At 51.8% G+C, this 25,104-nt stretch overlaps 3 protein-coding genes across 4 annotated transcripts in view; all 3 read right to left on the bottom strand.

Moving 5' to 3' along the window:
• OAS3 (2'-5'-oligoadenylate synthetase 3) overlaps window positions 1–3,570 on the bottom strand; it is a 23,423-nt gene extending 19,853 nt beyond the window's left edge. The window contains exon 1 of the mRNA XM_014464574.2: window positions 3,541–3,570. Within this exon, the coding sequence (XP_014320060.1) occupies window positions 3,541–3,570 (30 nt within the window). The remainder of the gene's footprint in view (window positions 1–3,540) is intronic.
• An 842-nt stretch (window positions 3,571–4,412) lies between these two features.
• Window positions 4,413–12,564, bottom strand: LOC102421108 (2'-5'-oligoadenylate synthase 1). Its single transcript, XM_014464612.2, has 6 exons — window positions 12,283–12,564; window positions 10,549–10,834; window positions 9,223–9,407; window positions 7,701–7,933; window positions 6,568–6,721; window positions 4,413–5,424 (listed from the first exon to the last, which is right to left on the bottom strand). Exons 1-6 carry the CDS (start codon window positions 12,520–12,522, stop codon window positions 5,419–5,421), a joined length of 1,104 nt encoding a protein of 367 aa, XP_014320098.1. The 5' UTR covers window positions 12,523–12,564; the 3' UTR covers window positions 4,413–5,418.
• A 5,354-nt stretch (window positions 12,565–17,918) lies between these two features.
• The window catches only part of RPH3A (rabphilin 3A), a 45,004-nt gene continuing 37,818 nt past the window's right edge, over window positions 17,919–25,104 (bottom strand). For both annotated transcript variants that reach the window (XM_023762682.1, XM_023762681.1), the window contains 3 exons: window positions 22,124–22,205; window positions 19,072–19,168; window positions 17,919–18,049 (listed from right to left, as the gene is read on the bottom strand). In XM_023762682.1, the coding sequence (XP_023618450.1) occupies window positions 17,919–18,049; window positions 19,072–19,168; window positions 22,124–22,205 (310 nt within the window). The remainder of the gene's footprint in view (window positions 18,050–19,071; window positions 19,169–22,123; window positions 22,206–25,104) is intronic.

The raw sequence follows: 25,104 nt of genomic DNA, 5'->3' as shown, positions 1-25,104 counted from the left end.
CCAGCCTCTGGTCCCCAGGTGCCCGCTGGGGAGAGGGACTGAGGCTCCGGAGCCGGCTCCCAGCTTCCCCACGTCCTCTCACACCCCGCCCCCCACACCCCATTCCCCTCCTTTCCAGCTTTCAGTTTCGTTTCTGGATCTGTGCTACCATTTCCCCAGGCCGCGGTCCCTCTCTTTGCTCGGTTACCCCTCTCCCAGCTCCGGGCCTACATGCCCTGGGGCCCTGATGCACGAAACGCCGTCACAGCAGCCGGTCCGCAGACCGCGGCATCGGGGGAGTAATGTCCGCAGACCGCGGCGGGACCCGCGGGGTTTCTGGGGAAAAAGGCAGGAGAGTCCCGCGAACAGAGCCTCCCGCTCCTGGCTGGAGGGGAGGGTGCGTTCTAAACACCCAACCGGGAGCGATCACAGAGAGTGGGTCCTGCACCACCGACAGTATCACCTCCTCCACGCCCCCCGACAACCATGATGTGCTGATGTGCGCGCCCCGTTATCACACCGGTTCCTGGGCGAGGAGTGAGGGCAGAGGACCTGGGCCTCTTGTCAAAGGTCACACGGGTGGGAAGTCGTCCGACCGGATTCAAGCCGGTTTGTGCCAGCTCTCGCCGCTCACTCCAGTCCTGCGGGAGCCAACTCTTCCCAAATAGTTTATACATTGGATGCAATTCCAGTAAAAATTCCATTTCTTAACATTTCAAACACATCATCTAAAGTGACTAAGAATTAAGTGTTTTTTTGGTGTTTTTTAACGAGGAGAAATGAGAAAGGAAAGTCAGTTTAGAATGGACCTTTTGTATTAACGTTATAAAGCTCCAGGACTAAACTCCTCCGGGGACTGGACCAACGCAGGCAGGTGAGCTGCAGCGTGGACCCTGGACTCTCCGGGAGCCCAGTGCTGTTTCTAGCTTCCGGGCCTGGACTCGCCTTTCAGCTGCTTCCCCACCTCCTTTGCTCTGCACACCTGAGCTTCTCTCTGGAGGGGCCCTGCCAGGGTCCACCCCCTCCTCCCTATCACTCAAAACGCATTCGTCCTCTGCCACGTCACTCAAGGATCCAGCATTTATTCTGCCTCTGAGTAAACCTCAGGTAACAGTTAATCTTGACAAGGGCTTCCGGAAGCCCGCCGTAACTGAATGGCAATGATAGGGGGGTCAGGGGTGAACGCATTTCAGAGGTCAGAGGGAGTGATGGTAGGCCACCAGCGTGTCCAGAGTTTATATTTTGAGTAGTGAGTGCCACGTCACTGGGGTATTCAAGTGTAGGAGGAAGACTGGATTATAGGTAAGAGGTTGTGAAGGGGATTCACTTACTCATTAATCACAGTCGTCTTCCCGATTCACAAGTCACTTGAGAATTCTGTTTGAGACGGTGGACTGAACATCTGCTCAAGACCCTACTGAAATGACAGCAAAGATGTATTAATTGTTTTAGTCCTCACCTGAGGAAGGGAGAGGGGGTGGGGGGAGAGAGGAACATCAACATGAGAGAGAACAGTGATTGGTTGCCTTCTGTACATGCCACCTCAGCCGGGCAGCAAAGATATGCTTAAAGTATCATGCAACTCAACAGGTTGGAAATGGAGAGAGCGTGCCATCGGGGGACCAGAACAGTTGAGCAGTTTTTAGAAAGTAAAGAGCAGAAGGGTCAAGATTGGAACAAGGTGGCAGACTGACCCAATGCTCAAGCTTCCACTCCACCCCAGACCTCTAGGAGTAACAGGAGAGATGAACATAACGAATACTGTTGCCGCGTCCTCTGAGAGTCCTGAAGGAGATGTGGGGTCGGATGAAGGAGCACAGGAGGGCGGAGGTAACTATGTGGGTGGGAAGGGATCCCCGGCATATCACAGACAAAGGCGAGGGGCAGGCGGGGGGGGGGGGGCTGTGGGCCGAGAAAAGAGAAAGGGGTGTCAGTACATTAAAATCCAGTGAAGCCTGGCTGATGTGGCTCAGTGGTTGAGCATGGACCCAGGAACAAGAGGTGACGGGTTGATTCTCGGTCAGGGTACATGTCCGGGTTTCCGTCTCGATCCCCAGTAGGGGGCGTGCAGGAGGCAGCTGATCTATAATGTTTCTCTCTCGTTGATGTTTCTATTTCTCTATCCCTCTCTCTTCCTCTCTAAAGAAATCAATTAAAAGATAAAAATAAACAAATATAAAATCCAGTTGAGCTGGGGGGACCTCAGCATAAGTCTGAGCACCCTGGGATTCCCCCATTAACCCAGGACCTCAAACCTCACAGGACACAACCTCTGACAGCCTTTCAGCTGCGCTCTAATCTCCCTGACCTCCACCCTCATCTCTGCTGACTAACTGTTAGCTCTTTTCTCAGTTTCGGCTCCCCAGCAGGAAGTTATCTAGAAAGTAGCCTTATCCATTAGCTCTTTTCTCAGTTTCGTTTCCCCAGCAGGAAGTTACCTAGAAAGTAGCCTTATCTCTGGGGCCTCAGAAGTTTATGTCTCAGGTTTGTTTGTTTTTTAGGAAGGGAGGGAGAAAGAGAAACATCATTGTGAGAGAGAAAGATCCATTGGTTGCTTCCCACACGCCCTGACCAGGGATCAAACCTATGACCTCAGTATGTGCCCTGACCAGGAATCGAACTTGCCATCTTTTGGTGTACAGGACGATGCTCCAACCAACTGAGCCACACCAGCAAGGGCTGGCTCAGGTGTTTCAATTTCCACCATCCCTTCCACAATTGCTCCCCTGTTTCCAAATCTCATGAACTTGCCCCTGAACCAGCAACTCCAAATACCAGCACGCCAGATCTTTCTATAACCTGGGCTTGCTGGCATTTCACAAACAATCCAAGCTTAGCTGAGAGAAATACTTATTTTAAAATATGTTTTTGCAAGAAAATTTGCTTTATTGTTTTTTTTGTCGTCATACAAGCAATAAAAGTTTAAATTTATCTAACATCAGAAAATTCAGAAAAGTATTAAGATCACTCATAATGCTAAAATCAAATATACATGCTGAAACATTTAGGTCTTCCAGGAATCAATCATTACAAAATGAAATTAAAGAAAACATACTTACATACAACAACACAGAAACAAGTACCTAAGAATAATATGACAAAAAAACCCATGAAATTCAGGGGAAATTCTAAAACTTACTCATACAGTCATTAAAGACTTAAATGAAAAGAAAGTTCAACTTCATCAACTGGGATTCTCAAAATTACATAGATGCCATTCTCCCTAATCTAATTTGTATAACTCTGATTAAACACCTCCCCATATTTTGGGTGAAATTGTACAAATTGTGTATAAAATTAACATGGAAATAGAAAGGCCAAGGGAAGCCATGGATTTTGATTAAAAAAAAAAGAGAACAGAGTTTGCTATGAGATATGAATAATTGTTTTAAGTTTATAGTAATTCAGACGAGGTTGGATTTTAATCCATGTAATCTTGGAGTCTTTGACCCATTTTGAGTTGATTTGTGTGTGTGGTGTAAGGTAGAGGTACAATTCACCCTATCCAATGTTCCCAGCACCATTTGTTGAAGAGAGAACCTTTCCCCAGCAGGAAGTTACCCGGCCTTGCTGGACATCAGTGTACTGCATGCGCAAAGTACAGACAACAAAAGCAAAACCAGGCAGGAGGGACTACAGCAAACGAAGCGCTTCTGCACAGTAAGTGAAAGCATCCACAGAGTGGAAGGGCAAGCCCTGGAAAGGGAGGAATATTTGCAAACCATAAACCTGATAAGGGGTTAATTTCCAAAATAAGAAGAAGCTCCCACAAGTCAGGAGCAAAACAATTTTTAAAAACCAAATAGTCCTATTACAGAATGGGCCAAACACTTGAATAGCTATTTCTCAAAAAATAAAAATATAAAAAGACATACAAATGGCCAACAGGCCCATGAAAAGATGCTTGACATCACTAATCATCAGGGAAATGCAAATCAAAACCTCTCACCTGTTAGAATGGCTATTCTATTTTTTTTTAAAAAAATATTTTTATTGATTTCAGAGAGGAAGGGAGAGGGAGAGAGAGATAGAAACATCAATGATGAGAAAGAATTATTGATTGGCTGCCTCTTGCATGTTCCCTACTGGGGATCAAGCCTACAACCCCGGCATGGGTCCTTGACGGGAATCAAACCCGGAACCCTTCAGTCCACTAAGCCAAACCAGCTAGGGAAGAATGGCTATTCCATTAAAACAAACAAACAAACAAACAAACAAACAAAGACACAAGTGTTGGCGAGAATGTGGAGGAATGGGAAGGCCCATGGACTGTTGGTGGGAATGGGAAATGGTGCGGCCGCTCTGGAAAACAGTATGGGAATTCCTCAAGAGATTAAAATGAGCACTACGGTATGATGTGTTTGGCTTTTCAAATTAAGCAACTAGTTACTAACTCAATTAATGTGCTGGTGACTGTAATATTGTTTTTATAATAAAAAAAACTCTCATAAGACAACACAGGCGGCTCACCCACATGGAGGAATGGTGCCGTTACAAGTGATGCCAAAATTTTCGTCTCAGCCTGGACAACTATGCTAAACCTGTCAGAGCCGATGACAAAGCTGGGGAGGGAGTAGGACCCCGTTAAAAAGACACTACATACCGAGGGAGACAGGCAGAGTCAGAGGAAGGGCTGAGGAGACAGGCCCCAGATTTTACCAGGTGGGAGGGGGAGATTGTGGGAGTGTTGTTGTTTTATTTCAAATGATTTATTTTGTGAATGTTAAAGACAATGACTAAATATTGTCACGAAGGAAGACGTTTATACTCACAGATCCCTAGAAACAGGGGTTAGGGTCCCACACAGGGCCACACGGGGAAGCACTGGGGTTGAGCCACAGGGAGTGAGGGGGAACATGGGCGAGAACCTTTACCATAGCCCCGGCTGGTGTGGCTCAGTAGATAGAGCCTCAGCCCTCAGACTGAAAGGTCCCGGGTTCAATTCCGGTCAAGGGCACGTACTTCAGTTGCAGGCTCCAGCCTGGCCCTGGTCGGGGCGCATCTGGGAGGCAACCAGTCAATGTGTCTCTCTCACATGGATATTTCTCGCTGTCTCTCCCCTCCCTTCCATGGTCTCTAAAAATCAATGGAAAAATATCTGTGGGTGAGGATTAACCAAAAAAAGAACCTTTATCATAGTTCCCACGGGAAAGGCAAGCGGGGTAAGCAGGCCTAGGATGGGCCAGTGCGAAGAATTCCAGCGGGCTCTGGAGTGTGGGGCCGTGCCCAGTCGTCTGGGACCTGCCCTGGGTGAGTGGGAGTCTGGGCTCTGATTGGCTGGTTTGCATCTGAAAGGTGAGTGTGTGCTCTGTTCTCTTCCACCCGGGGAGGGGCACTCTGCCTGGTGAATGCTGGCGTGAAAGGACCCAGGGCGCTGTGCACAATCGGGGAGCTGATTGTCTTGAGAGCAGATGTTACCCAGGCATCTTTGCTGCCTCCTTAGGCCTGTAAAGAGGAAAGTACACGATCACGTTGCAGCGCTGGTGCCCACCTTGGCTTTGCGGTGGCTCCGTGACATGCCACACGGCTCCTCCTCAAGGAAAGAGGAGCAGGTCCCGGGTGGGCCAGGGGGGCTGTCAGCAACGGACTTCAGTGATCGGCCCCTTTAGGGTTGCCTGGGCTGCAGAGAGCCCCTGGCTTAAGGCCACGCCCTGTCCTCAGTTGCCCCATTTAGGAACCCATCCAGGGCCCAGGGCGGGTATAACGGCCTGACCCCCTCAGACTGCAGGAGGCCAACTCCCAAGGCCATTGGAGCTCCAGGGCTCCCGGGGGTGGGGGCGGGGGAGGGGGTGCTGACACTGTGGCCGGGCTGCATCCCAGCTGGACTCTCCCTGTGCCCACACCTGCTTCCTTCCCCTCCGTTCCACGGGTGTCGGTTCCTCACACCACACCCCCTCTCGGCGTCTGCTTCCTGGGGAACCCCCATGACATCACCAATCCCCTGGCGTGAGAAAGACCTCGGCCCTGGGAGTGGAAAGATCCCAGTTCAGGAGTGCCTGCCCCTACTAGCTGCTCTGAGTCTCCCGTTTGTCAGGTGTTGGGGGCAGGGGAAGGGGTGGGGGGAGAGGCAGGCTGTTTTCACAGGGGAATGGGCACCAGCCTTGGACTCCACAGGTTTGAGTCCCAGCTCTGCGGCTCCCTCGCTGAAGGCCGTGAGCAGCGGCACCACCCCTCTGAGCCTCCTTTCATCCGTGAGACGAGAGCGGAAAACCTACCTCATCGGGTGCTGCGAGGATCGATGAGTGAATAAAATAATGTGTTTAAAGGGCTTAGGACAGAAGCTGAGCGCCAGGCCAACATTCCATGAGCAGTGGTTGCTATGGTTGTTATCGTTAGAAGAGTGAGACAACTGGAGTGGTTAAGTGACCTTCGGCCAAGGCAGCCCGAGTTAAAGAATGAACTTTGAACAAAGGGCGTGGACATTCTAGGAACCCGCTGAGTGGAGTCAACGTGATTATAAAGTTACTGTAAAATCGGGAGCTCAGCCTGAAGCTATATGAACGTGAGAGGCAATTTCTTTGGAAACACGGGTCCCCAAGCTGCGTGGAGGGGGTGGGGGGGACGACAGGGAGGGAGCAGGGGTCTCACCTTTATGTCCCAGGAGCCCACTGGGGACCCATCTCCTTTGCGAAAGCATGGGTACGTCATCCAGACCCTAGCCTCTCCCGCCAGCGGCTCCCAGCGTTCTGGCTTTCCACCAGCGACGTTTCCTGTAGGGTCCGCTGGGTCCAGAATCACAGGCCTGAGGAGCAACATTGAGAGAGGGACAGCTGAGGAGCTGGGCTGGGTCTCCGGAGCCTAGATGCTCCTGTGGTTGCAAAACACCTGGGGCAGGTGGGACGGGGTGGGGGTGGGGGTAGGAGGAAGGGCCCAGCAGGGCGCTGCTTCCTGGGACTCATCCTGAGTGTCCCGGAGAACAGCAGACCCAGGAAAAGGAGCCTTGCTCTTGGGCCTTACAGACCTGAGTTGGAATGCCACCGGTGCCCTTGATTCGTGGTGTGCCCGTGGGAAGGTCACGGGAGCTCTCTAAGCCTCGGTTTCCTCATCTGTGAAATGGGGCGAGCTGAACATGCCCGCCTCCAAGGATGCGAAATGCTCCGCACAGTACGTGGGACACAACCTAACGAGGGCCCATCCACATCAGTCCTCATGATAATTTGTTTTCCTGTTCGAGTGCGTGAGCCCCACAGCAGGCTTTTCACCACGGGGAACAGTGATTGGATTGCTGGGGCTGTTGCTGTCTCCGCCCACATCTCAGCTACTGCGCTCACTTCCTGTGAAGGGTCGCACAGAACCTCAGTGTCCTCATCTACTTGGTTATAGCGGTTCTCAACCTTCTGGCCCTTTAAATACAGTTCCTCGTGTTGTGACCCCCAACCATAAAATTATTTTCATTGCTACTTCATAACTGTCATGTTGCTACTGTTATGAATCATAATGTAAATATCTGATATGCAGGATGGTCTTAGGCGACCCCTGTGAAAGGATCGTTCGACCGCCAAAGGGGTCGCGACCCGCAGGTTGAGAACCGCTGGCGGGAGCACAGTGCCCGCCTCACAGGGCTGCCTGTTGTCTGATCAGATGGCAGTCAGGGGCCCGGCCCTGGGACCGGCAGCAGCAGATGACCAACAGACGTGGAGCCTCCCCTTCCTCATTTCCGAGGCACCAGAGCTGAGCCGGGGTCCATGGGTGTGGGGAGGGGCCCTGTGGGGACAGAGTACCTGGGTTTCTGGAGCTGCCTCCGCACGTATGGACCAATCTCAGGATGTGAACAGTCGTAATACTGTGTCCAGTGGATGCAAAGCTGCCGGTAGTTCATGACTAGCTCCAAGACCGTCCGAAATCCCTGCGCTGTGATGAAGTCCGTTTCCCGGCCTGCACGCTCCCAAGCGTAGACCGTCAGGAGCTCCAGGGCGTACTGAGGCGGCAGGGACTGTCCAGGCTTCTCCTTACACTGAGGGGGGGGGGGGGGAAGCCAGAAAAATGGGCTTGCCCAGCCCTGTGGCCGCCTGCTTTTGTAAATAACGTTTTCTCTTGGCGCAAAGTCACGCTCATGCGTGCACGTATCGTCTGGCTTCCACGCTCCAAAGACTGCGTTGAGTAGCCAAGACGGAGACCGTGGCCCTGACCCAGTGTCTAAAATATTTACTACCTCGTCATTTATGAAAAGAATTCGCTGGCCCTGGTTAGGGTTGGGGCTCTGGATTCTGACTGAATCCTGGCTCCAACCTCGCCTGATTCTGGGCAGACGACTCTTTTTTTCTTCTTCTTTCTTTAAAATATGTTCTTATTGGCTCTTAGGAAGAGAGGAAGGGAGGAGAGAGAGAGATAGGAACATCGATGAGAAAGAACCCACACCCAGGCATGTGCCCTGATGGCCATGGAACTGGTGACCTCCTGGTGCCAGGTCCATGCTCAACCACTGGGCCACACCGGCCAGGCTGGGCAGACCACTCGGGAAGCCTCACTTTTCTCATTTACCAAGTGAATGGTAATAATAGCATCTACCTCAAAAGGATATTGTGAGCCTGGCCGGTGTGGCTCAGTAGTTGAGTGTCGACCTATCAACCAGGAGGTCACGGTTTGATTCCTGGTCAGAGCACATGCCCAGCTTGCAGGCTTGATCCCCAGTGGGGGGGCATGCAGGAGGCAGCCGATCAATGACTCTCTCTCATCATTGATGTTTCTATCTCTCTCTCCTCTCCCTTCCTCTCTGAAATAAATAAAAGTAATAAAAAAGGATATTATGAAAATTAATTCAGAGGAAGCACTTTAAGCACTTCCTAAGTGCCTTCTAGAAGCAAACAAAATTCCCTCTGCAGGAAGATATATGATCCAAAGCCCCAAATTATCTCACAAATAATCTCAAGTACTACAAGGAGCATAGAAATAGCCAGGCACACAATGAAACGGCACCAACAGGAAAAAAAAAAAGAGATCAAATAGTAATAAATTCCTGAAGCTCTAAATATTGCAGAGTCAATTACTGGTGTGAAAAGAACTGGGAACACTCTATCCAAAGGAAGAGAAGCAGAGCATGAGCGAGGCGGGCCTAGAAGCCATGCCCCTCTTCCTCTCATCTCTCCCTCCATGTTCCCCTCCCCCTCCCCTCCCTCCTTCCCTCCCCATCCCTCCCTTCTCCTCCCCTGCCTCCCCTCCCACCCCCTCCCTTTCTGCCTCCCCTCCTGCTGCCTCTCCTGCTCCCCTCCCCTCCCTCCTCCTGGCGTCTGGACAGGACCCCACCTTTTGGTACCAGTGCTTGACCAGGCGGATGAGGCTCTTGAGCTTGGCCGGGCGCTGCTTCAGGAAGGCCCGCTGCAGCTCCGTGAAGCAGGGGGAGAACTCGCCCTCCTTCCCCAGTTTCTCGCACTCGCGGATGAGCCTGACATAGACGTCGGGGTCAGGTCTGTAGGACTCCGTCACATGACCTGTTAGGGACAAATCCATAACTTAAGATGTCAGCTCTTCCCTGAGGGTCTTTCCGTCGCCCTGGGTGACAAGCTCGCTGGAGTGGATACAGGGAAAGGGCCATTTCCAGCCCCATTCTCCCATCCGCTGCTATCGCCCAGTCCACGCCATGAAGGTGACAGGCTTCTGCAGGATCCGCTGTCCCGGCTGCTTTCTCCATCACTTCCTGCTGGTCCTCTCCTCTCCTTTCATCCTCAGCGTCCTGCATTTCCCCCACTACACTCAGGTCTCCCCTAACCTCCGGGCCTTTGCCTGTGCTGTGCCCTCTGCCTGGCATGCCCTTCCTCCCCTTCTCTCTCTCTTTTAGGACCACTGTACCCCAGCAGCCAACACAGGACATGGCAACCAGGGGACACTGCCAAACTTTTTTCATTTTGTGGCGTTTTTCTCGAGCGTCCCTTAGGCCAAAAGAAATCCCTATCAGTTCTGTGTATTAAGTAGATCCGTTCCCACAACTTAATAGTAGCAGTTTGCACGGTGTCCGACAGATGTCGCTGTGTTTCCCTCAGAAATTTAAAATCTAAACCATTCCTACACACACCCCTGTGAGCCAGTTCACTGGGGTGTCCTGGGGTGCCTGGGTGCACAGTTGGGGAACTCCCATTTGTGAACACCTACTATGTGCCAGGCCCTGTGTAAGAGCTTAATGTAGATGCTCATCTAATACTTTAAAATAAGTATGACAGTGGTTTTACAGTTTTTCTCATGTGGGGATTGAGCCTCCTCCGAGAAGGTGTACTTCCCTGCCCACCTGTCCATCACCCATAGATTCCCAGCCCTCAGCGTAAGTGTGATGAGGCTTCCTCGTGTTTTGGGTCAAGGATGAAATTAACATGCCAGATCCATGCTTCTTCATTTTTAGAGAGATAAAATACTAAGAAATGCCTTGCCCCCAAATCGTGCCAGTTTGCTGTTTAATGTCACTCCTGAGTCTGATCAGACCTTCTTCCTTCTTGCCCCGGGAGAGAACCGAAGATCTTTTCCCCGTTTTAAAGGGATGCCCTGCTTTGGGAAGACTAACTGTGAACGATTATGAACCGAGAGAGAAAGAAGCCCGGTCATAGGACAGAGGCCGACATCGCTTGTGTCAGGGGCACTCACCCAGGACATCATAGGCGGGCAGCACATCAAACTCCACCTCCGCCTGGGAAGACTGGCTCTTGAGCGTGAAGCTCAGTGCGCGGGGGTTCCAAAATTTAGGTTGGACCTCGAATTTCACGGTAAACCTTCTCTCTTGCTGACATGCTTCCAGCTGTGTTCTGATTTCCTGGATGAACTCTCCCCGGCGCTCAAACTGCTCCTGAAAACTTCTGAGGGGGCTGAGGAAGACGACGAGGTCGGCGTCAGACCGGTCTTTGAGAGCGGTGCCTTTGCCCGAGGAGCCGCCCTGGAACAGAGAGGAGGAGGAGGAGGAGAACTGGCGTTTCTTGAGAAGAGCCTCCCTACATAAAAGGACGAGCCCATCGCTAACATTCTTGGGCACCGGCCACTGTCCTGAGGGCATCGCCCGTCTTACCTCCTACGATGCTCCCAAGGACTTGGCTATTTAGGCGTTATTATTATCATTAGTTCCCATTTCACAGGTGGAAAGACAGATGCTCAGAGAGATTACCTATGGGCCCAAGCCACTGCTGACAGGTGGTGGGGACGCAGTTCAAGCCCCAGCTGCCTTGTTCTAGAAGCTGTGGTCTTCACTCCCTGGCTTTGACTGTCTTACGTCATTATATGCTGTAGCCTGGCCCATGCTGGGTGGTTTACTGAATCTGCACAGCCCGGTAACGTATTGGGACGTATGGATGAGGAAACGGAGGCACAGAGAGGCTACTGCCTTGCTCAAGGTTTTACAGCCAGCAGGGGCTACCTTCCTTTTGCAATTATTATTAAATTTATTGGGGGTGACGTGGGTTAATATAACATCACATACGTTTCAGGTGTGCAACTTTGTAATACATCTGCATACGCTATTGCAGGGGTCCTCAAACTACGGCCCGCGGGCCACATGCAAATACAAATATTGTATTTGTTCCCGTTTTGTTTTTTTACTTCAAAATAAGATATGTGCAGTGTGCATAGGAATTTGTTCATAGTTTTTTTTTAAAACTATAGTCCGGCCCTCCAACGGTCTGAGGGACAGTGAACTGGCCCCCTGTTTAAAAAGTTTGAGGACCCCTGCACTATTGTGTGCTCACCAGCCAAGACCAGTCTCCTAGTGTCACATTGTGTTTGAACCCTTTTATCCTCTTCATTCTCTCCCCCCGCCCCACACACCCCACCCCACCCGATCTCCATTCACCTAGTAACCAGCAACCTGTCAAAATTTAGACCCTGCATCAATGGTGAGTCCTCAACCTGGCCATTAATTAGCAGATTGTGGATCAGAGCTGGGCCTCCGCTTCCCTATCTCCGAAATGGACGTGGCTTAGGACGATGGTTCACGAACTTCACTGGGGCATTTGTTAAAAAATTACAGAGTCTGGCCCGGCCGGCGTGGCTCAGTGGTTGAGCATCGGCCTATGAACCAGGAGGTCCCGGTTGGATCCCCAGTCTGGGCACATGACAGGTTGTGGGCTCGATCCCGGTAGGGAGTGTGCAGGAGGCAGCCGATCAATGATTCTCTCTCATCATTGATGTTTCTCTCTCTCTCTCCCTCCCTCTCCCTTCCTCTCTGAAATCAATAAAAATATATTTATTAAATAAATTGCAGAATCTATTTTCACAAACTGTGGTTATACTTTTGGTAGGGATCAACTGGAAACCACCAGCCCCAGATCTCATTCTCTGTGGAAACTCCTGCCCGTTCAACCACCCCCTCCCCGGTCTGGCCGGTGGGCTCACCTTTACAACCTTCGACACCCGGACTCTATCTCGGAGGAAACACCTCTCCTTCAGGAAACTGCAGATGATGTCAATGGCTTGCTTGACCTGCATTCGAAAAGCAGTGTCTGGCAGGAGGTGGTGTTCGATGAACCTGTCCAGATCCTTGGCTGGGATCACTTGGAGATCCGTGGCTACGATCGCTTGGAGCGACCACATTGTGGTGCTGGGCCGCGACAGGAAGGGCCAGGGAACCTCCATCGTCTCTCTCTTCTGTCGCCCAGGTCTGAGCTGCCTGGGTTTCGTTTCCTGGGAAGGGAGGAGCTACGCCCTGGCCTCTTATCAGATGACTCACTCCTGGGATCCCAGAGGCCTCCCCCACATTCTGCAACTGACATCTGCCTCTTAACAGTTGCCTGTCTTCGGACTGTACTCTGGAAACACTGTTTTTTAACCCCCATTAGAACCTCACCCGACAGAAACCAGGATCCCAAACCAATTTCAGGATCCCAAACCAATTTCTGGTTTTCTTCTTCCTAGTTTTTGTTTTGTTTTGTTATTGTTGCTGACAGTTGTTTTATAGTCTCCTGTGATTAGTATGTGCGTATGGCCAAAGGGAAAAAGTCAGAAAACTCAGGAAGCATAAAACCCCATTCCTAACCCCAAACCTCAAAAACGACCGTTGGAACATGTTGGTGGCCGGTGCGCCGCCCGGTCAGCGCACACGCCAGGTTGCAGGTTTGATCCCCGGTCAAGGTGCATACGGGAGGCAACCGATCGCTGTTTCTCTCTCACTTCGATGTTTCTCTTTCTCTCCCTTCTGCTGTCTCTAAAATCAATAAACATAACTTTGGGGGAGGATTTAAACAAAATTCCCTCTAATCACTGATTCCATTGCATGCCACACTTTTAATTGTTGTTTCTTTATTGTCAGTCCGTGCAAACTATTTTTAAATTTCTCTTGAGGATTCTTTGACTCATGTGTTAGTGAAAAGTGTGTTAGTCTTCAAATATTTTGGAATTTCTCAGATAGCCTCCTATTATTGATAGAGTGTTTAATTCCATCGTGGTAGAGAGCATACTTTGATGAGATGCATCCTTTCGAATGTGTTAAGGTGTGTTTTCTGGGGAATGTTGCATGTGAGCTTGAGGAGAATGTGTATTCTGTTATTGTTGGATGAAGTCGTGCAAAGATGCCTGTTAGCTATCTTTCTTAATTACCCTTCTCTTCACCAGCTCCTCAGTTAACTGGCACTCCCCATTCCTGTGCACTATGTGGACTTTTGCTTAAAGCAAAATGTAACTATGAAGGGGTGGGTGTCATTCTACACAACACTCATTTTGCCCACCAGTTGGGTCGTATATATATCAAAGATTTCGTTTGCTCCCAAATGCCTTTATGGCAAAAGTACTTGTTCATGAAATGTATACTTTGGGCTAAATCTACATATAAACAGATCCAGCATGAGTTCGGAAGAGATCTGTCCTTAGGAAACCAGCGTTGTATTCTTTGGGAAAATGTAATAAAAGCATGTTTCACAAAACATTGCCTAGAATTAGGGAAGCGTGAGTCGTAAGAATTACAACTGTAAAAGGTTGAGGAAATAAGTGGAAGAATACAGAATTACGCCCTCATGCTTCTGCAAGTGTCTGTAAGTTCGTGTTCCCTTTAAAGAAACAGGAACAGGAAATTATAGATGGCGCTTTCTTGTGTGTTTCGTACAAGACAGACCGCACAGGATTCCACTCCAGGGGCCTGCCCTCAGCAAAAAGGTCTAGGTCGGGCATGGGGAACGGCCGGCCCGCGGGCCAGATAAGGCCCTGGAAATCATTCGGTCCGGCCCGGCCAAGGCATTAGGGGTGAGTTCATTAAATATTTGACCAAATATAGCAGGCTAGCTTTTAAGTTGATAATTTTGTATGGCCCTTGAATGATGTTATAAATACCCAAATGGCCCTTAGCAGAAAGAAGGTTCCCCACCCCTGGTCTAGGCCTCTCTTAAATGACTGGGACATGAAGGCCCATGTGTGGGCCCTGGCAGCCAAGTGAGAGGATTATGATACTCTGATGTCCTACCTATGGAGTTGAAGACCCACAGGGGGAAGTGACTTGCTCAAGGTCACGCAGCAGTACTGGGCCAGGGCCGAGCGAAATATCCCTTTTACATGCATGCGTGGTGATCCGTATTTCTGTGGGGCTGGGCTGTATTGTTGAACTTCATTATGCCAATGTCCCTGGCAGATCGGAGTGGAGGAGGGACCAGAATACTGACTGCTTAATCCACTTGCCTGTGGGCCCAGCTCATATGGCTTCCACCAGGAACCACGGCCCTTTGATGCCCTCCCCCTTCCCGGGCCTCACCTGTGTCAGCCCTGATGGGAGACCAGAGCTTGGCAACTTGGTCTCACCTCTTTGAAGTATTTACGATTGTCCCCATTTTCCAGGTGAGGAAACTGAGACAAAGTGGCGGCCAGGATCTGAACGCTGGACTTGAACGAGCGAAATGCTGCTGTGGTTTTTGGTCAGGAGCTTTCTACCACATCATGTTGCCTCTGTTTTGTTTCAATGGGGGCATGGGGGGGGAGATGATTAGCCGAGTCAGGTGTACCGGTATTTATGAGAACTTTTCTTGTGTGTCTTTCTCCGTTTCTTTGGGATGTCCCATGTCTAGAGAAGGAAATTAGGTTTCTTTTCAACTGCCCATGACTGAGTGGTGGCGGCTGCCTGGATTGCTGTGTTAAGAAGGATTCAGAGGCTGCCAGGAGGCTCTGTGGGAATGATGCCATATTGATTAGTGATGTCTGCCATGAGCAGAGGGAGAGAGTGGCAACAAGTGTCCCCTGCCATTCCCGGGAGGCCTGGGTGGCTGTAACTGACATCTCTCTCCACCTGGTGGCCGCTAGCTGAGTTGCAGAAAAAAACAAACAGGATGTTAGGGCAGTGGTTTGCCAAGTCACGATGGAGGTGGAAACAGATATCAACCAGGAAATATTTTAACCCACGGCAAGTGGATGAAACAGTCAGTATTCTGGTGGGCAGAGCTGGGTAGACTGAAAAAAAAAATCTCCCCAGTGAACCTGTTATGCCGACTTCTGCCCCAGCCCTGGGAACCTCCCTGTTGGGGGACAAGACAAGGAACTTGTTTCGAACTCGGCCTGGAAAAGGCCCAGCTTCTGCCGGATGGAACTGACTGTTCCTTCTGGGAGGAAACCAACACTCCTGATGCCTTTTCCCGAGCACCTTGGGGACGGGTTACAGTGGGATTGGGGATCCGGCTGGAAAGTTCGTTACCTACTCAGCTCACTTTCGGGACGTGGAGAACCTCGAGGGAGGGGCCATCGTGAAGGCTGCTTGCGGGATGGGATGGAAGGTGCTGGAATACAAAGGAGGTACTCGGTGATCTCATCGGTGTCAATCAACCTGCCAAGAGCAGCCCACAGGCCGTCCCCGATCTAGCTCCTCCCCAGACTGGTCCTCCTCTGGGCTTTGGGTTATTCACCAGTCGGGTGAGTGAGCTGACAGCTTTCACGTTATCTGAGCCCACAACCACGTGGGCCTTCCCCCCAAGGCTGGGGTGGTAGGGAGGAGCTGAGGATGCTGCCTGCCTGGTGGGTGGGCACCAGCACAGAGTCCTCTTCTAAGAGGCCGTGGGGTGAGATGAGTGGCCTTGAGCCTACCTGCCCAAGCTGACATCCACCAGGAAGCAAGCTCCAGGTAGGCAGAGACCACGCCTTCCTTGCTGGCCGCCGTGTCCCCAGTGGCTGGAACGTAGTAGGTGCTCATTAAACACTGGCTATCCAGGCAGTGGCATGTGTCCTGGCGGGGAGAAAGAACCCCGGGAACCACAAAGGAAGAGCGCAGGCCACGGTGTTCCTGGATACTCCTACTTTATTTTTGGCTACATCATCACAAAGAAAGGCGGTGGGCGGAGCTGGGGTTCTGCATGCAACGGAGGGCGGAGGGCGTGTGTGTACTCGAGGCGGGGTGGGGGGGGGCGGTTACATTTGTGGGGAGAGCGGAGAGAGCGTGCGCCTGGACTGCGGGCACTGGGAGCTCGCCACATGCTGGTTCCAGCGCCAGTACCCACGCCAGGCTTGGGCGACGCAGCCAGCATGCTTTCTCCTAAGGGCCAACCGTGGGGCCGCGGAGGGTCAGGGGGCCGACGGCAGCCAGGAAGCTGTTGGCCATTTCGGGGCGGGCGGGGAACGTGGTGTTTAGGACTGAACGTTTAGAAATCGATGGCTCTCAGTGAATTGTGCGGAGAGCTGGGGGTGGAGAGCCTGGCGGGGGAAGGTGAAAAGGCGTGTTTCCAGGAAGTGAGCGTTTGCGAGTCCATCTCAGGTCAGGGTGGGCTGCTGGACAGAGGGGCGATTCTCACAGGGGCAGGCGCCGTGGGAATGGGAAGAACCAAGGCTCTTCACAGGCAGCGCAGACTGCCCGAACCCAGCCTCGGATGCGTGATGTTTGTCCGCGCTGCCTTCTTCTCCTTTGGAAAGCAACTTTTTTAAAGAGCAAGGCTGGATGATCCCGACGGAACAAAAGCCTTTGGCACCGGCACCTGTCACACTACAGTTTCAGATCCACGATGACGGTGGTGTATTCCTCCCGCACATTGGAGGGTGCGAGGGACAGAGACAGACAGACAGACAGAGACAGACAGATTCGGGGCGATTCTGGGTGAGACACAGGCGCGAGAGTCAAAGCAGCCGAGTCAGAGTGTCAGGGACAGGGGTCGTAGGTCCACTGAACGGAGAGCAGAGGGAGGAGGAGCCCGATGCGGCTTCGGCAAGATCCCCCCCTCCCCCGGCCCAGAGCTCTGGCTTCCAGGCGCCTTCTGCGCCCGCCCCGGAGGCCAGGGGCTGGGAAAGCCCTGCTCGGGCGCCTACACAGCCTGTGGGCTGCTGCCTGCATCTGGGCAGGGCCAGCAGCCAGCCCTCCGCCCGAGGCCGCCTGGTGGTGCCCAAGGGGAAGTGGGCATCCGAGGAAGCAAGGGTCTACGTGGAAGCTCAGGTTTTGCCCGATGGCTGGTCTGGCAGGTGAGAGGAGGTGAGGGGGAGACGCTGTGTTAGGATATTTTTTGCTTTTGCTATTGAACCCCTTAGAGAGGGAGAGGGAAGAAGGGGAGAGAGACGGGGGTGGAGAGGGACAGAAAGGTGGGAGCCTGGACGCTCTATGTCTACCCCACTTCAGGGTCCCCACAGCTTTGTCCGGTGCTGACCGCTGAGGGGACACACAGACGCGATGCAGGAAACGGGGGTGTACGTGCCCGCCTGCTCAAGGCCAGGAGGGCTAAAACAGTCCGAAATGATGACAAACGCCTGTAATTACCCAAACCAGGAGGTTGTTAATGGAACAACCTCCTCGTAAGGATCTCCCATCCCTGTCCCGACTGCTCCATCCTGGAGGGACCGGAGCCGGGCTGTGCTCAGAGCCCGCCTCACAGCCTCACAGGAGCATCTGGTGTTGGGGGGGCGGGGGCAGAGGAGGTCTTTGGCGGCAATGCCCAAGGTGAGGGGGACCCCAAAAGCAGGTTCAGGGAGGGCGGCAGGGGAGGGGCAGGGGTGTACAGGAGACCAGAGTGCAGTGGGCCGCTGGAGCCGGCTGGGGGGGACCTGGGCAGGGGGCAGGGCACGGAGCCAGGGAGCTGGGCGCCATCCTAATCGCTGGGCACGTGGTTCTCGTTCTGGAGCTGGTGCCAGCGCTCGATCTTCTTGTCCTTGTTCTTCAGGCACTCGTACCAGTGTTTCAAGCGCTCTCCCTTGGCCGAGATCCCCAGCTGGCAGCCTCCTGGGTGACAGGGCGGACAGGGACAGGGGTCAGAGTGGAGGGACACAGGGGACTCGCATTCTGGACCCAAACGTCCAGTTGGGGGAAAACTGCCGCCAAGCAGCGAGCCCCTCCGGCGCCCGGGCATCCGCGCTCTGAGGGTGGAGGTTACGGTGTTGTGACTCCTGGCCTCTCTGCCCGCAGGCCAGCTGCTCACGAACCGGCCGTGGCTCCCTACTGAGGCACCGCGCTGTCTGTCTGTACAGATCGGCCACAGATCCCTACACCCACAGCAACGGACCTCCCGTTCCTTGTGGAGACTCATCATCTGTCTCCAAAGAGTTCCGTTCATCACCCCGATCCACTGCCACCATGCCTCTGCCCAAGCTGTGTCCCTGGCCTGGAGTTCCTTCCCTGCTCCACCTTTTTTTTTTTTTTTTAATGTTTTTATTGATTTTTTGTAGAGAGAGAGGAAGGGAGAGGTAGAGAGAAATAGAACATCAAGAGGAGAGAGAAACATCATGGATCGGCTGCCTCCTACACGCCCCCTACTGGGGATCGAGCCCACAACCCGAGCATGTACTCTGACTGGGAATCAAACTGGTGACCTGTTGGCTCATGGGTTGATAGTCAACCACTGAGCCACACCGGCTGGGCTCCCCATCCATCGTTAGTGACCGTCCTTCCTCATTGTTTGGAGGCCGACTGGGAAAATCAGAGCCTTCATCCTGGACTCGCACATAGATTAGGGAGACATCCTTGCACCCCATTTCCTGCAGAGCCACAGGCCCCGTGCTCTGTGATTTAACCATCCCGCCGGAGGCGATCCGTTCGGCAAAGAACCAATCATGACCCAATCTTCCCAACTTCGTGAGCTCGCTCCTCTAACAGCTTCTCAAACTGGACCCAAGGAGGGACCATGGTTTCTGACTCAGTGTTTGGATGATGTGGTGCCAAAAAAAGACAGACTCTCACCGCCTCCCCTCCCCCCACAGCCCTGGGAGGACAGAGGGCAGGTTTTCGAGGGGAGCTCGAGCACTCACCAATGTAATCGTTGGACTTGCCGATGTCATAGTCCCAGACCGAGATGTCCAGCGACTTCTTCGCCAGGTCGCTGTGTTTGATGTCATAGAAGAACTCCTGGAGGCAAGAGAGGAGGGCGGGTGTTTGAGCTAAGAGGCCAAGTCCGAGGGGTTCACAGACCAAGGGAGGCCCTGGAAGTAGGCGTTCCGGGAACAAGGGGGCCCTCCCACTCTGAGCCTCTATTCCAGGCCTGACAATCCCTTTTCTTTCTTGCTTTTTTTAAAATCCTCACCTGAGGATTCTCTTTCCATTGATTTCCAGATAGAGTGGAAGGGTGGGAGGAGGGGGGAAAGAGAGAGAGAAAGAGAGAAAAAGAGAAAGAAAGAGACATTTATGTGCCTCCCAAATGCGCCCCTACCGGGGCTGCAACCGAGGTATGAGCCTTTGACCGGGAATCGAACCCGTGACCCTTCGGTGTGCGGGCTGATGCTCCAACCACTGAGCCGAACCAGCCAGGGTCTGACAATCACTTTTCAACAAATATTTTCCATAACAAATCCCTCGAGCCCTGTAATTCTCTGGGAACTGGGAAGGCAGGTGGAGTTTGCTAGAGAGCTGGTCCTGGCCGAGTTTCCCTGAAGGCCGAGGGCCATGGGTTCAGTCCTTCCGCTCGGTAGGTTTCCCTGGCCGCCATCAGTTAGAGATTCAAGGTAGCTGAGGGGACGGAGGCTGACATAGCAACAGGTGCTTATGTTTCCAGGGTTTTAAAAAATGAACATGAATATTCATTAGAATATTATATGAAATATTCATGTATTATACTATATGACATATAATACGAATATACCATATTGTGGCTTTCTTTTCCCATTTTATAGAACACATGGCAAAAACCAATTTCCCATGCTAGCAAATATTTCTCTGCATCACCATTTTAAAAAGTATGTTTTATTGATTTTTTTTTAGTGAGAGAGGAAGGGAGAGGGAGAGGGAGAAACATAAATTGGCTGCCTCCTGCACTCCCCCTCCTGGGGATTGACAGATGACCTGTGGGCGCATGGGACGAGGCTCAACCAACTGAGCCACACCGGCCAGGGAGGCATCACCATTTCAATGGCTTCATTTAATGGCTGTGTGGCTGTACCGTCGCCTAATGCCAGATGGTCAAGCAGTTAGGTTGTTTCCAATTTTTCATGATCATTAATAGTATGATGAAGGCACCCTTGTAGCTAAACCATGCGTGCACCCATGATGACGTATCCAGATATTCCAAGAAGTGTTTTTCTGAGTTTGTAAAATTGTAAGATAGAGAACAGTGGATATATACTGCAATACCATTGGTGCCCAATAAGAATGTCAGCCACACATATATCTGCTGTATCTATACCGATGTCTACATACATATATATACATATTCATCTATCTGTCCATCAGTCTATCTATTTATCTATCTATCTAGTCTCCTGGAAATAGATAATACCGTTGCTTCAGAAGAAAAGAAGTGGGTTCTCGTAGAGGCTGGAGGAGGAGGGGGTTTTGATTGGATGCCCTCTATGACTTTTGGAATTTTCGAATGTGACTATATTCCCCATGCCCCAGATAAATGGAACTTAAATGTAAAAATCGAAGGCTTTTGCAGGGTTTTGACAAACTCCCCTTTGGAAGCGGGACGCTGGCTTCCCCGCCCAGCGTCCGCCTCTCCCCACATGTGCACCCACGCCGGGCACCGCACTTCCAACAGCTGTGTGCCCGTTTGTTATCAGAGATGGGGTCTGGTCTTGATGTGTGCTTCCTCTGTTGCTAATGAGCTGATTGGCGGTTTGGATTTCTTACTTTGTGACCTGCTCAGATTTCAGGAGAGGGGAGGGCAGGACAGCAGTAGTTGGCTCTTTGCTCACAATTCACGAATCAGAGTCAGGAAATCAGGGGGCCGTCTGAAGGAGGGACCTGGGGCAGGACGGGCTGCACTCACTGGCCAGGGGTTGCTCTGGACTCTGTTTCCCCAGAACTCTCCCCACGCATGTGCCGATGGGCATGCGTTTTTTTTTTAAAAAATGAAATGACACAAAACACACTGTGTTGTAGCTGCCCTTTCCCACTTTGCACCATTTGGTGAAAAGCAGTGTGGCTGACTGGCCCGACATCAGATCATTATATTCATCAGGTATTTCTGGACCCCCCGTGTCTGCCAGGCTTGTCAACACGTCAGTGAAAGCCAGAGGGACAGCATAAGACAGAGGGGTGCATAGACCTGGGAGCAGAGAGGAAGCCTATCTCTGGGGGATCACACACTGAGTCTTGAGGGATGACTAGGAGTTCGCCAGAGAGGAGAGGAGGGAGAGGGAAGTCTGGGAAGAGGGAACGGCAGATGCAAAAGGCTGAGGGTGCGCCAGGGACCTGCAGGAATTTAGTGTGACTTGGGGAGGGGGGTTGTGTGACGAGGCAGGGGTGGGCTGTGAGTGAAAGGGCTTGACTGTCGTGCTAAGAAGTTAGGGAGTCATTGTTGGGTTATTTACTGCCAGCAAGGGGGTGACACATTCAGATGCATGTTTTACAAAGCTCAGTGCTTATGTGGAGGTGACTCAGGAGTCTACCGCAAGGGTCCAAGCGTGCCATGCCAGGGTCGCAGGCAAGGCAGCGGCAGTGAGAACACGGAGGAAGGAGCCATTCACTGAGCATCTAAACTGCGGCTTGATGCACCGGATGGATGTGGGGAGGGAGGGAGGGGGCATCGCCAGCTGGGTGGACGGTAAAGGGCGTCACTGTTCTAACGTACCTCCCCAGATTTCAGTATTGCAGCCTGTCAGAACTGGTGAAGTTATGGGAGGTGATTTCATTCGATCTCTCTTCTAACTCAACTTCCTGCCTATGACATGCCTAATCGATAGGTTTTTGTCTCAGGCTTGATTCCTTCCAGGGACAAGAAACTCATTACCTCTCCTTGGGATAATTCAAGCTGATTTACGAGAGAAAGCACTTTCTTGATGTGCCTGAGAGCATTCTAGTAGGGAGTTCGTTCCATTCTCACACAGTTAAGATTCCACAGCATGACAAAAACTGGGGCAGCCTTACCTCATTAAATTCAGGATTCAAGGTTTTCCTCTTAATTTGAGTCTTGTGTTTGGCCTTCTTTCCCATGTCTGGTTTCAGCCAGCTGAGAGGAGACATGAGAGGCTGTTGTGAGTGAAGTCCAATGAATAAGAATAGCCCCTTGGTGACCCCAAAGGCTCCTTCTGGTGTTAGGGGAATAACTGATGAACAAACCGGAAAGCGAATCCACATTAACGATGCCCAGTGTGCATTAGAGCTACTTGATGTCAGGCGCTGACTGCACTAAGCACCTGAGGTGCACTTGCCCCTCAACAAACCCTGGACGGTAGAACTACAACCACCCATTTTACCCACAAGGAAACTGAAGGTCCAGAGAAGTTGAGACAGCTGCCTTAGGTCACACAGCAGGGTCTGAGCCCAGCTGTTGCATCTGGAGTCTGTGCTCTTAGCCAGGACTTGCTCTCAAAGGATCAAATTGAGACCCTGATGCTGTGCCTGGCATTTTACCATCGATCACCCCTAGGTTGGCCCCAACTCCCGGGGAGACGCCATGTGTGTAGACAAAAGGGAGAAGCTGCAAATCTAATTACTGTCACTCCTCTGCTCAAAACTATTTAATGGCTTCCCTTTGTCCTGGCGTAAAGTTCAAAATCTCTGATGTGGCCTTCAGAGCCTGAGAGGTTGGGTCCCTGCTCTAGCCCAGCCAAATCTCACCCATGCTCTTCGCCCCACTTCCCACTCACTCCTTCCTACCCCAGGACCTTTGCACATACTGTTTCCTCCGTTTGGAAGGCTCTTCCCTAGTGTAGACACGATGCCTGGCACACAGTAGGTGCACAATCAATAGTCTCTGGGCGAATAAATAAAATGGGCTAAAAACTCCAAAGAGTTATGACATTTGGGTTCTTATTCAAGCTCTCGCTAACTGTGCAACTTCGAACCTGAGCGTAACTTCAACGTGCCTCAGTTTCCCAGCCACTAGAAAGGGCAAACATTTCTTTCTCCCTTACCAAACTGTTTTTGGGGGTACTTTCCAAGAGGAGAAACAGATGGGGAATCGAAAGGTACCAAATGCTGGACAAAAATAAAGGGCGATTCTGACTTTTGAATCTTTATTTGATCCTCAACGGATTCACGGTCTCCTGTTTCCCTTCCCACAACAGCCGCCAGGTCAGGTGCTTCACTGGGGTCTCAGCGACCCTACCCCTTCAGGCGGGATTGGGTGGGTGGGAGAAGGGCCGGTGGGGAGAATGATTTAGGAAAACCAACTTGCACGTGGCTGGGATTTAGTGGAGAGCAGGGCAGCAGCCCATGAGTTAACTTTACCGGACCATACGAGAAAATAAAACCAAATTACTCCTGGAGATCAAATTCATTCCTGACCTGTGTGTTCTTTTGTTAACTAAATCCTCATTCGAAGGAAATCTGAAGCAAAGCCCACGCTGGCCTGGTTTTCCACCGAGGGCTTAAGGGAAGTGCTCCTCTCTGTGCTCGGAGGCAGTGGGGTCAGAAGCGCCTCCCAGGCCGGAGAGAACATTAATAAATATTCGTTGCCTTGAGTAAGAATAACGATGGTCATTGTTTAGAACCACGACAGGCCTTTATTGAGCACTTACTATACACCAGACCCCACATAAATGCACCTCGTGGTCTCCAGCTGCAGGGGCGGAACTGCCTGACAAGCGGCTGGGCGCTGATTCCCCACTCTGTTCTCACGTGGCCATGCTTCCCGTGGCTGCTCTCAGCCACACCCTGAGCCGGCAGAGACGTGAGGCAGCCGGTTTCTGAGAGATGCAGGGTTCCTTTGGAGGGCGACTTCGTGCTTCTGGATTCCTCGTCACCTGGTTGAAACTTCCTCAGACGGCCCTGCAGTCTAAGACTCTTCCTGACTCCCCACCCCCCCTCCCCCCACAGGGAGCAGACTGTACCCAGGCCTGTTGTCTCCACAGCCCTCCTCCAGCTCCCTCTCAATTTCCCTTCACACGCGTTCTCCCCAACAAGTCTCATGCACATTTCATCCTCTCTTGGCTCCTGCTTCTAGGAAAACAGGACCTAATGCACACTCTTATCCTTCCCATTTTACAGATGAGGACACTGAGGCTCAGAGATGTCAAGGCATGAGCCCGCGGTCACACAGTTAGAGACCATTGAAGACTATTGGGCCTGGGATTCCAGCTCAGGCAGTCGAGATCCAGAGCCCAGGCTCTCAACCACATCCACGCAGATACGCACTTTGCCTCCATGAGACAAGGCAGGATCCTGGTACAGTTCTGTACCAGGCACAATTCTAATTGCTTTATCATTTGGCCTTATGTTCATTCTTGGAAAGAACTGGAACTATTGTCTCCATCTTACCAATGAAGAATCTGAGGCTCAGAGAGGTTCAGTAACTTGCTTATAGTCACACAGCCAGCAGCTTCCAGAGATGGGGCGGGGGGGAGGTTGAACCCCATGTCTGATTCAAGGGCAGCTATGAGAATGTGCCTGGGGGACCTCCAACTACAAGGGGCATAACCCAACCAGGCCCCAGCTGCGGTGCTTGAAAATCCATGCCATGTTTGTGCCAAGGCCATGCCCCCAGCTGACAACCGGATGTGGTGGGGGCACTATGGCAGGCCCACTCTTAGGTGACATGGGGCCTAAGGACTCCCCGACGGCCTTGCTGAACTTGTGAGCTTCCGCTCACCCCTCCTCACTAGGGTCAGACTCGGGGCTGCCTAACAGCTCTGCATGTCCCCCAACTCTCCCTGCCTCCCCTCACACAGCATTCCCTTTCATGAAATCCTCGTCTGTGTAATCCCATGGTGGCATTTTCTCAGAGGACCCTGACTAACAGATGACAACGTCTCTCTCCCCCCCCCCCCCACGAGTGAGATCACGGGAATCACCCCAAAGTCTAAGGTCTTTTATTTGAGAGTTTCCAGACTGAATCTGGCTGGAAAAGGCCAGATTGCTTATCTGATCCTGGGGCTGGAGGTGTGTGTTGCTAGTTTTGCGGGGGG

This window comes from Myotis lucifugus, unplaced genomic scaffold (genome assembly GCF_000147115.1).
Source record: "Myotis lucifugus unplaced genomic scaffold, Myoluc2.0 scaffold_256, whole genome shotgun sequence".
Taxonomy (NCBI): Eukaryota; Metazoa; Chordata; class Mammalia; order Chiroptera; family Vespertilionidae; genus Myotis; species Myotis lucifugus.
The sequence above is the reverse complement of the archived record's forward strand: the minus strand, read 5'-3'. Positions and strand labels throughout refer to the sequence as shown.